This window comes from Antrostomus carolinensis, unplaced genomic scaffold, assembly GCF_000700745.2.
Source record: "Antrostomus carolinensis isolate BGI_N321 unplaced genomic scaffold, ASM70074v2 scaffold46685, whole genome shotgun sequence".
Lineage (NCBI taxonomy): Eukaryota > Metazoa > Chordata > Aves > Caprimulgiformes > Caprimulgidae > Antrostomus > Antrostomus carolinensis.
The window spans coordinates 1-12,186 of NW_010319273.1; the positions used below are offsets into that span (position 1 = coordinate 1).

General features: G+C 36.1%; 1 protein-coding gene across 1 annotated transcript; it reads left to right on the forward strand.

Annotated features, from left to right (window-relative positions):
• The first annotated feature begins 514 nt into the window (after nucleotides 1-514).
• DPM1 (dolichyl-phosphate mannosyltransferase subunit 1, catalytic) lies at nucleotides 515-11,951 on the forward strand. The gene is made up of 8 exons (XM_010169202.2): nucleotides 515-611; nucleotides 2,700-2,733; nucleotides 4,949-5,025; nucleotides 5,147-5,172; nucleotides 6,369-6,464; nucleotides 7,930-7,998; nucleotides 8,305-8,419; nucleotides 11,528-11,951. The coding sequence occupies exons 3-8, from the start codon at nucleotides 4,969-4,971 to the stop codon at nucleotides 11,630-11,632; spliced, it is 468 nt and encodes a 155-aa protein (XP_010167504.2). The 5' UTR covers nucleotides 515-611; nucleotides 2,700-2,733; nucleotides 4,949-4,968; the 3' UTR covers nucleotides 11,633-11,951.
• Nucleotides 11,952-12,186: the final 235 nt, after the last annotated feature.

Here is a 12,186-nt window from a genome sequence, read left to right on the forward strand (position 1 = left end):
ACGCTTACACAGTGACGTCACAGGTGAGGAAAGCAATGACGTCATCGGCGCGGTAAAATACAAAACCTTTGTCACTAGGGATGGAGGGCGCGCAGCCCGGGGGACCGAACCCACGCAGGGAGGAGCGCAGCGCAGCGCAGCTCTTCCCCGAGGTTAATTAGGGAAACGAAATGACTCTAATCAAGCCCGGCCCGCGCTCCGACCCGCTGGGAAGGAACCGCTTGAGGGAGCGCGGCCGAAGCAGAGCACGGAGGCAGCGCTGGCTTCTGCCTTTGCGGCCCTGAGCCTGGAACCCAGTGGCACTGGTGAAGTTTATATTGAACCGGGGACATCCCGTCACGTTTTCTGACCAGAGCATTGACTCACAGCTTTAAGAACAACTGCAGCGTGTATCTCTAACTGTCAGGAAGTCACTCTGCATTCTGTCCTTCAGCCTGATGCCTTTCAAAATTATATAGGTAGTGAAATTAGTTTTTCCCATTTGTTCATTTAAAAATAATTCTCATTTCAGTGGAAACAATTTTGAAATTATCATCATAGATGATGGAAGCCCAGATGGGACACAGGAAGTTGCTGAACAATTGGAAAAGATATATGGATCAGATAAAATAGTGAGTTGTATATCCTGTAATTTTTTTTTCCCATTTTTATTCTATTGGAAAGTACTTGAAGTCCTTAGAGAGCAGAGTCCCTGGATTCTGCACTTTCTTTACATCCTTAAACAAGTTATTTAAGTTTTTGCAGTCTACTTTAGACAGCCCCGCAGCCGCTCAGCAGTGTTATGACCTAATATGCAGAATTATGAATTAACGTTCCGAAAATGTCTTCAAGGCTTTGTGCATTGCTGGGTGCTATTGAGTAATGAGTACTGGTTGTTAGCACACTTTGTGCATGCCTGAGGGAAAGATGAGGTTTGGATAAGCTTTAATTTAATTTTAAGTGACTGTAGGAATAGGGAAATTGGAAAGATGAAAGCTAGTCTGGTCTTGTGGTTTATTTTTAATGTGTCTAGTTGCATTCCTCAGTAACAGGACTTTTTTTTCTATTTAATATATATTACTGTATAACCATCAATTATATACACCATGGTACTGTCATTTATTTAGTCTTTATGAGCCACTAAAGACACTTTGGTGGGGAAGGCAATAAAAGCTTTATCATAGAACAGCGTAAAAACCCCAGGTTCAGTTTGAGTTTCGTGCTGTAAGCAGCGTCAGACACTTTCCTAATCTATTACTGTGTAAATGTAGGGGTTTAAAAATATTTGTGAATTAAGTACTATTTATAGAGATTGCTTTAAAACAATGTGTGTAGGAAGTTTTGTTGTTTTGTTTTTTTTTTTTCTTTTTTGATACTAGTAATAGCAAAGTTTAAAATAGTTACCCAACCTTTCCTCACTGCTCAAGAGTTGAATTTTGAAGTTTAATCTTTGGACCAACCCCTCCAGCAGTGTTGAGCCAAGCACTCTTGGGTGGAATTACATGATGGCACTGCCATCAGCTCACTCGGATATTACTGCAGAAGTGTTAATCAGCTGTGATTTCTTATTAGGTCAATTTTCTTTTTTTTCCTTTTTTTTTTTTTTTTATTTACCTGAAATTCTTTTCTCAGTTTCCAGAGCAAAATCATTGTTCTGATTTGTACTTAGGAGTAGTCATTCAAATAGCACCATAGGGCTTCTCGCATAACTGTTAACTTAATGAGAGGCCAACGTGTTAAAGGAAGTAGGTGAGGAATCAAAGTGGGTTTTTTGGTAAATGTTCAAATTTAACTATTTATTAAAGAAAAAAAAAATCTATGGGAAAAAAAACCTACAAACTGAAATAGCACATCAGCAGAAGCACTAATGATTACTGACTCTTTCATATCCACATCCTTCTCTGAATGACGTTACTTATGACCTCTCAGATAACACGTCAAAATTAGCCAAGATTTAAAATTGAGATTTAAAATTTGTTCCTGAAGTATGTTTAGATGACTTCTTAAATATCTACCCACTCCTTCCCAGATGCTGACTTGTATCAAAGGCGTTTTAGGAAGAGTTGAAAGTTAAATTACTATCATGGTGATCTAAAAGTCCTCTTTGGTTAGTGGTAGTGCCCCCCGCACTTCATGTGGCCCTGCAGGAGCTGAGGATACTTGGCACAGGTTTAAAGCTTGGTCACACATATCCTGAAATATTAATAATATTGTTATATGTCATTATTCATGTGTTGTATCTGTATGCACATGAATATCTTGAAGTTTATATTCAGTACTAAAAGTATGCCAAATCACTTTGGGAAAGTGGCTAAAATATTTGCTGTTAGGGTTTTTTGTTTGTTAAAAGTAACGGTGCTGGGGAGATTTGTTTAATTTATAACTGTATTGTGGATTTAGATTTATAAGTTATAGTGGAATTTGAAGAAATCCTTTAGTTAGTAAGATGATGCTTTTAATTTTGTTTTTTACTGCAGAACTACTAAATAAAGCTTAAAGGGGTTTGTTTCTAAATATGACCTGATCAAATAATGTAATGGTTTGTTTCTCCTGTATTTTGACAGACAGATTTATTTGTATATGTTATACAGATTTCTAAAAATGAAAAGTACATTCTAAAATATTTGTATACCTTGAAAATAGTGAATTTGAAGGTGTTACTAAAATTAATTAAAAACTGCACTTCAAGTAATATCTGTTTATTTTAATATATCCTGCAGCTTCTAAGACCCAGAGCAAGAAAGTTGGGCCTTGGTAAGTCCTTATCAACTCTGGTTAGTGTTAAAAAAATTTTTAAATAATCTGTTGTATTTGATTAATTCTAGTGTATAAAGTTAGAGAAAAAAAAATCACAGTAAAGCCCAAAAGCAGAACTATTTTTTCATTAATTTTTTTGTAAGTGAACAACCTTAAAAACCACACAGCTGAAAATCACAGAGTATTATTTATAACAAGTTCCCTGCAACCTGAAAACTGGTCACTGCAAATCTGTACAACTGTGTTTTCCTATTAACATCATGCTGCTGCCCTCCCTCCCATACTGCATTCACTGACTACAGAATTAGGGGACTGAATTGAGAAAAAATGTAACATTTTACAAGAGTAGCTGCTACGTTTTTGGGGAACCTTCTGATCCAGAGGGGACAGTGGTACTTTCTATGCAATCCACCCATGTGCAGGATGCTTCAGAATTGGACCATAGCTCATGCAATCTCCAGAGAAGGCTGGGATGTTTTTCTGACATGTATTTGGACAGAGCTCTTCACAGTTAAACCCATTTCACTGTGAATTATGACAATTAAATAAAATACTTATCTGAGAGAGGTCCAGCACTCAAAGTAAGTATTGTCCCACCTATTAACTAACGTGTGAATTGAAGGCTTTGCAGTACACTGCAAAAGTTACTCATATTGCAGAAATCTCACTAATTTGGGAGCCAGTCTCATACCACTGAGACTGATCATTAAAATTGGCATGGAATAATGCAGGACTGCAATTTTATAGCTCTGCTACCATATTTCACAGAATATGTAAATCAAGTTTGCTGTTATTTGCTTTAGAAAAAAGACATACCCTAGGAAGTCATTAATGACATTAAAACTTGTAGTATGGAAACTATCCTAAAATAAAGTGGAGATGTTTTAATCTGTTAAGATTCATGTTGTATCTCTATCTCTCCTCTTTTATAATAGGAATGGAGAATATTATAAAATGCAATACCTTGTTTGATTTATTGTTAATCGGTATCTGCCTGTCTTGCTAAATGTCTTGGCAACCCCCACTTCCATGTACTGGTAAAACATTTTATGTGTCTTGTGTACTGAGTACTGCAGCTAACTAATTTCTCCAGTCTACTGAACAAAAATAAAACTCTAATTTTGATATTGAGTTGTCTATTTAAATCACCTTTCTATAATTTTTTCTACATTTCATTTATCTAAGAAACACCAAAAAGCCTGCGTATTTTTATTTTTATATTATCTTCCTTTTCATCCTTTTTTCTAATTTGACAAGTATTATGGATTAAAACTGACTGAATTTAAATTTTTAATGTACAATATCTGCTAATCACGCACAGTACACAGATCTGTGACACTCCTGCTGTGTAACTTTGCAAACAGCATGGAAAAGAAAGGAAAGACAGGTTGTTCATTAACCAAGAGTTTAGTTTTCTGTGAGAGTACCTGCTGAGGACATCAGTTGAGAGTGTTCTGCTCTCAGTTTTATCTATTCCTTATGAAGTTAACAGAAAGACTCGAGTAATTTGGATCAGTGAAAAGTAAATGCCAGTTTTTAATCTCCGTTGTGCTGCTGTGCTGTCCTTGGAAGCAGCGCTGTCTTTGGACGATATGACTCGAGGCAGAAACGTGCATTGTTGAGGAAAACTAACAGCAAGACTTGTTCCAGCTCTTGCCAAGACCACTACTCCAGTTCATGCAGGACAAATAAAATGCAACAAAATCTAAAATAAGAAAAAGAGACTCTCTTCAGATTAGGTATCAGAATATAATTCATGGTGTCGATGAGAACAAAGCAAAATCTATATACTATTAATAGTAAATCCTGAGTCTAGAGAGCAAGCTTTGTTATCTATCAGTGATTATTTTGTTGCCTGTGCCCTATTTCCAGTTTTCTGTGGCTCATAAGGGCCTATGGCGCTTCTGGAAATGTTATTTCAAATGTTATTACTTGATAAGTAGCATCTCACTTATCAAGTCATGTTTCTCTGTGCATTTCTAGTGCAATAGGGTTTGCCAAGGTTTATAAAATCTAGTGCTGAAATTGTAGGGAAAAGGAAAAATAATTTTAATGTTTGACGACTGATATATTTTATAATTAATTTTAGGAGGTTTTAGTTAATCCTTTTCTAGTATAACTTAGGGATTTTAGAAAATAAGTGAAGGTTGTGGCTAGAAGATTGCATATGTTAAAAGAGTGAGGGAAATTAATTCTGTACTGTTTTCATCAGGCACTGCTTATATTCACGGAATGAAGCACGCCACTGGGAATTTTATTGTTATTATGGATGCTGACCTCTCTCACCATGTAAGTCTGTATTTTTTAAGTACAGTGGTTTTAATCTGTTATAATTACATTTTCATTGATTTTTCTTTTTTTTTAACCTCCATTCCTTTTTTTCTTCTGATCCGTTTTCCTTCCATTTCAGCCAAAATTCATTCCAGAGTTTATCAGGTAGGTGCCAATTGTAGTATGAGAGAATGATTCCTGAACATTTATTGTTTTGTAGTAATATTTGAAAGCTTTCTATTCCTGTATACCTGCAGTAAGAAAACTGGCAAGGCAAGAATTCAAATAAAAGTGATTTGATGTCATTAGATTTGTCCCAAAATAAACTTGGGGATTTCTGCTTTAGTTAGGAACTAATTATTTTAGTTACTCCAGGAGAGGTACAGATTGGATGTCCGGAAATACTTCTTCATGGGAAGGGTTCTCAGGCACTGGAACGGGCTGGCTGGGGAGGTGGTTGGGTCAGCATCCCTGGAGGTGTTTAACAGACAGGTAGATGGGGAGCTTGGAGATACAGTTTAGTAGTGGACAGGTACGGCTGGACTCGGTGATCTCAGAGGTCTTTTCCAACCAGGAGATTCTGTGATTGACTTTTCTGGATTAAAGGAACAGAGAGCATGTGTGGCTCAGTACTTCTCTTCCTTGTACTGGTTGTTTGGCTTTGAAAAGCATATATATAAATGTCATCTCATCAGTTTATCATGTGTGCATGTAGGGATATTGATTGGAGGACCATGTCCTCAATTGTTGGTGAAATATTACTGTGTGCATTTTGTCTACCTCTTGCCTTCCTCTCCTTGTAACACTTCAGTTGGTGAGAAATGGTCAACAGCCATTACCTTAGAAGATGAGGGCAACAGTCCCTCTAATTTTCAACTTTCTTGCTAGGTAGTATGGGGGGGCCTAAAATTTTAGGTCAGGTTCTGCAGCAGTCAGGTGTGGTATAGATTAAGGATAGTTCCAGACTTTTTTCCCTTACTATTGGTTTGTCTAATTTAAACACTTAAAACTGTATTTTAAATCATTCTGTCTTTTGTACTAGAGAGAGGCTTTAAAAATGCTTAAGTCAGGCTTTATAAATTATTTATGAACTTGTCTGTGAAATTCTGTGGCATAGTTAGTAAAAGATCATCATAAGATTCCCTGAAATAGCTCTTTATAAGAGAATAATTATCAAGTTTTTAAATGCATAATGCTTATAACCCCTGTAATTATTGCTTTCCTCTCTTCTCTACTTATTTGTTCAAAGCTTTGTAAAATACAGATTTTGTACTAAAAGAGTGGTTGTTTTTATTTTGAGATTTGTACTACCCTCATACAAATATTCCTCCTGCTTTTCTGATAAAACCAATTGCTTATAGAAAGCAGAAAGAAGGCAATTTCGATATTGTATCTGGAACAAGATATAAAGGAAATGGAGGAGTATATGGCTGGGATTTGAAAAGAAAATTAATCAGGTTAGTATTTTTCTAGATATTTATACATAAATTTGTTATTTAGAAATAATAATTCCAAGTACTCAACTCAATCTGTGTTAATGAACTGAGTCTTTAGTCAATAGTACTGGGTACTGCAAAATTATGTTAACTAATGGAAGCATGCATGATTTGCAAATTCTTTGGTTAAAACACACAAAAAAGAATGTAATGATAAGACTGGGCTTGAGAAATGGGTTGGAACAGTGGACAAATCTGCATGGCATCAGATTGGGACAGTCTTTCAGCTTTATCATCCAAAGAATGAGCTGAGACTGTAGCACTTTGTCAGGTTTAAAAGACACATTTAGTTAGCTTTAATAGCTGTAACGGTCCTTTCCCCAAACATTAAATCACTTGCTAAACCCCTCGGCTGACACTCTGATTTGTCATAAGTTAAGAATTATCTGGCTCGATCAATGTCACTAAGTCATTACTTGGGCCTTACTGGAAAACAGTTACAGTGAACACTAGGGAGAAGTTTAACCCAAAAGCAAAGATGACTCTGTCAAGGTCATGTAAGCATGTGGAGCCTGCAAATGAGGTTTACAGGGACTCACAGATTTTGAGGAAGTAATGGACAATTTCTGCATAGTCTTTCTCTCTGACAGCTGATTTAAGAGAATAGACATAAGTTAATGCTGATTTATTGTTACTGTAGAGAATTTGGAGCAGAAGTTGTGTTACCAGTCTGATATGGAGATGGTATCACAGGGACTGTATTTGGATTTCTCCTGTTTTTTAATGGCTGGAATAAGTCCTCATCTTTTTGTGAACCTAAATAAAACATGCACCCAAAAAAAAAGGAGGAGAGCTAAATGGAAATGACAGAGGAATCCTTTTTCATCATACTGAACAAAATGAAGGACTTGCACATCTTATCAGGGTGTAATACAGCCCTCAGCAAGACAGTCATGACTGGCTTTTCAGTCTCACAATGTTTTTCAGCAGTGGAGCTTATCCTTATCATAGTGTAAACCAAAACTGAACCTTGATTTTCTAAATCCAAGCATCACATTTGTCCAGGAAGCATTTTTGTTCTCTGCTTACAGTAAATGTTAGTCAGAAGAAAAATGTTGTTTTGACTGTTGTCAGATGTATTACTTTTGTATTAGTGTCTAGTTGTACTGACAGTTCTAGCATAAAGAATCAGGTTGTAAACCTAATTTCTAAAAATTATTGTTTTCTCCTTCCATAATTTACTCATCTACATTTGAAAAACAAAACGTTGAGTTTTGATTTCAAGATTCTATGATTCTGTGATTTATTAGTAAAATCTAGCAGTGAAAAGATATTAGAAATACAATTGTTTCATATTAAGCAATAAAAGGTTTCTCTTTTTTTTTTTTTTGCTAGTAGGATGGCATTTCCTTATTTTTTAGAAATTCTGCTTGATGTTTCGGAGTTGTGTACTGAGCAATTTTGACATTCATGTTTTCTTTCACAGTCGTGGTGCCAATTTTCTAACTCAGGTTTTGCTGAGACCAGGTGCATCTGACTTAACAGGGAGTTTCAGGTATGGGTCTGGTTTGCAATTCATAAAGTTTATTTGAAATTTAAAAACTGCTGAACAAGGAACTGGAGTGAGCACAGACCTTCTTTACTGAGAAGTGTTTGGAAAGGGTATAAGAAATAGAACTGTTGCTCCTATGACTTTGTTCAAGAATTTTTTAAATAATTAAATTTAAATAATTTAAATTAAATTATTTAAATAATAATGATATGTGAGTGATGACACTTAAGATTCTGACATGCTGTCTTCTTTTCCAAAGTTCAGAAATTGTGCTTCAGGTTTCATTTTTTTTTTTTTAAACATTTACAGGTTATACAGAAAAGAAGTCTTACAGAAACTAATGGAAAAATGTGTTTCTAAAGGATACGTCTTCCAGATGGAGATGATTGTTCGGGCTAGACAGTTAGGATATACTATTGGAGAGGTATAGTAAAAGTTTTGATATGTATATCATGCTTTCATTTAAATGTAGATACAAATTACTGGGAGCATAGGAAATTTTGTGCACTTCCAAGAAGCAAGATTTTCAAATTGATATAAAGAAATTACAGAGAACTCTATTTTTCTAACTTTTCCAGGTGAATATCAGATCTGAAATTCCAGTTGTTTATTCCCCTCGCTGATATGCTTCCCTGTTCCTGTTGCCTTTTCTTTAGCTGCATACAATTTTACAAGGTTCTTCAAAGGAGGGAAAGAAGTAAAAAGTACACCCTGAAGCTGCTCTGAGCCTTTTCTTTCCTTCTTCATATTGTACAGACATCGCCAGTTTGGTCTTTTCAAATCATTTTGTTTTCTCCAGCAGCTTGATTTTTTTCCAGATTTATTCTGTTCTCTGTCATTTACTGCCTTGTTAGTTTCCAAATTTCCAGCTATCACAACTTTCCATTTCTAAACTCTTTGAATGTGCTGTCTACAATCATTGAAAATGAACTCCAAACACTTGTTAGATCCTGTATTTCCAGCAGTCTGATTGCTGTCTTTTATATTTCATTGAATTGCTCTTGCTGGTGTCTTTAAAGATGATTCACTGGAATTCTCTCTGCAGCCAAATCTCAGAACCAGTTCTTTATCATCATTTTCATGACTGGGAATTGTCAGAGAATTCTGTTGCCGATTCTGCTCTCTCTAAACCTTACATATTGCAGTTCTCTATCAACATCAGGTAGAGTATTTCCATGCAATAAAACAAGCTCTTCTCTTCCACTTGTTTGTGGAGCAACATCCCTATCCTGTCTGTAGCTGGGATTTGCCCCTAATTTCTTTGGTCTTCACATCTAGCTGCATTCACATATTGCTTTCTAATATTGCTGAATTAAATCCTCACCTGTCTATACATCCAGATAATGAAACCTAGGGTGATAGGAGGTTTTATTTACTATACATTTTTTAAAAAGTAAAATACACTTCTCTGGCTTTAGAAAAATGCAGTCATGGGTTGTTTATACCTCTTCAGGCTGCTGCTGCAAAGGCCTTTTTTCTGTTTATTATTTGATCCCACCACTCATTTATTTACATGCCTCTACTGGTTATATAGCATCAAATATAAGATGCGTGTCTTCCAGTTTAAAGCCCGGCAGACAGTCTTTGCTAGGCCTGATGTCTCCAGTCAGTTGTTAAGATGTGGGCTCTGTTCAGTGATGGGTCAGTGAGGCCATCCTCTGCAATTCATCTGTTACATTCTCAAGTTGGCGTTATCTTCCCTCTTCCTTTGGTTTCTCACATGTGGGAAGAGTTCTCTCTAATATCTGGAAAGTTGCTTCATTACTGTGCTTTGGCCTTCTCTTTTAAGATTTCTGTTGTGGCATCTGTAACAAACTTGACAGTGTTCAGATTGCTGACACAGACCTATAATTAAGACTATTGTATTTTTACTGCTGTGTTATCATCTCTGTATTATAACTTCCTGGGGCAGGACAATTTCTATTATGTTTCAAGTACAGTGATACAGTATTTCCTGATCAATACTTATGATCTTTATATATTTTATAATTATGCAAATAGTAATACTGAAATTCCAGAAGAGGTGACGCTTGCATGTCGAATTCCTAGTTTGCAGGTGCTGCAACTGTACAGGCAGAATGGGAGTTCTTGTGCAGTTGCAAAATGTAGATATAGCTGTGAGAGTAAAATATTTCTTAAGCAAAGTTGAAAATGAAGATTGAGACCTGCCAGTCTGAAAGGAACAAATGGATGATGAGATGAACTGACACGAGCTATACCTGAATAGTCTCGCATGCACCTCTGTTACATTTTGCTGTACTTTACCATATGTGAAATGTGCCCCGGTGCATGGAATACACCCTTTGGAAAATGCTGCCTTTAAGACTAATGATAGAACTTCTTATGCAAGAAAGGCAAAGTCCAGCGATGACACACATGGTTAATTCCTATGCTGAAGGGAAAGACTGGATACATCTTATTAGATGAGACACTGACCATTCTTTCATCACTAGTCTGGAAATGTCACTTCTGATATCCTGCACTGACTACATATTCAGTGATTTCTGTCCGTGCCCCATAGATCAGCTGTCTGTAGTTGCCAGGATGCTTGCTGGGATCATCAAAGGGACCCTACTAAGAAAGCCAGAGTCCTTGCTGAGTCTGTCTGCATGTCTTTACCATCTTCTTGCCCTGGCTTCTCTTCTCCATGGACTGATCTGCTAGAATTGTGAGAAATCATGAGTCCTAGCACAGATACAAGGACTTGGTGATTTTTGTGTTCCACTTGCCAGATGATTTCTGGTTGAAACTGCCAGAAGAACCCTAAGCCAATTTTTTAATGACTTTTGCAAATGCAATTCTTTATTTTAGCCCCTGAAGTATTTCAGTTTTGCACACAAATATATATGGAAATTCTTGAATATTCTAATACAGTATTGGCAAAACGTCCTGTCGTGTGTCATTTGTACGTGGCCAAATTACTGAAAAGCAGGATGTTCCTAACATTTTATGAGTAGTGAGTTAATTTGGACAATATGATCACTTCAGTAAGGAAACATAGTGTTTTAAATGCCCTTTAATCCTGTAAACAATTTATAAAATGGTCAGAGACCAACAAAGACAGGTATTGCTTGTAAAATATGTGCTAACTGCCCTTTTCAGATGTCATCTTCTAGCCAGTGGTGAGGTTGAGCAGGATGCTGTTTCATGGTGGTAGGAGATTTCTGCCTTCCCGAGGTGTTGACTCAAAGGTATTGGATTCAGCTAACAAGGAAAGTGGTGAAGGTTCATTTTAAAGCCCCAGGCTTTTAGTGTGCTTAAGCTATTAAGTTTGTTCTGACTGGTGTATCATCCAGCCACTGAGTAATGTCTTTGGATCATCTTTAAAGGTGATAAACCAAATAATTTCATGCTCCCCAGCTGTGGGGCATCATTAAAGCCACTGGTAAGAACTGACACAAAGGAAGCCAATCTGGTGCTTGCCTTCTTCCCCTGTCTAAACATGCTGTCGTTCAAAGGCCATTCTTTTGTTTACAGAATATCTCATTATTTAGATTTTGAACGTTAAAAATAGTTTTGCTTGTTTCAACAGGTTCCTATTTCATTTGTGGACCGTGTCTATGGAGAATCTAAACTGGGAGGCAATGAAATAGTCTCCTTCTTAAAGGGACTCTTGACCTTGTTTGCTACAACATGATAGTTTATCCCACATTAACTTTCTTAGAAAAACATTTTCTGACATCTGTGTGGTTTTTCTTATATAATAGCAGAAGCTTGATAATTTGTGTGGTGACCAGAAGACCTGCTATAAAGTAATAATTAAATGAGCCATCAGTACTAAACTAAATATATTGTATCCCAAAATGCTCCTTTCAAAATAAATGAACTGTATGCTAAACTGAAAACTAATAAAGACTAATGTTCTATGCTGTTTTTGTAAAAATAATGAAGTCTTAATAAAGAACACAAAGCTAAATGGTATTTTGCATTTAGAAATGAATCATTATTCAGCAGAAGTTGAAGATGAATTTGAAATAAAGACAAGCAAGCACATAAAAGAATTACAGAATTTATTTTATCTTTGTTCTGTGGCTTGCAGATAGTATTTTAAATATATACCAATTAGTTCCCTTTCTTTCCTCAGCACATATATATATATATATGTATCTTAAAGCAGATATGTAGAACAGTTTCTACAGAACTGATAATATCTTGTGTAGCTTAAGAGGAAATACAGATGAGTACAGTGAT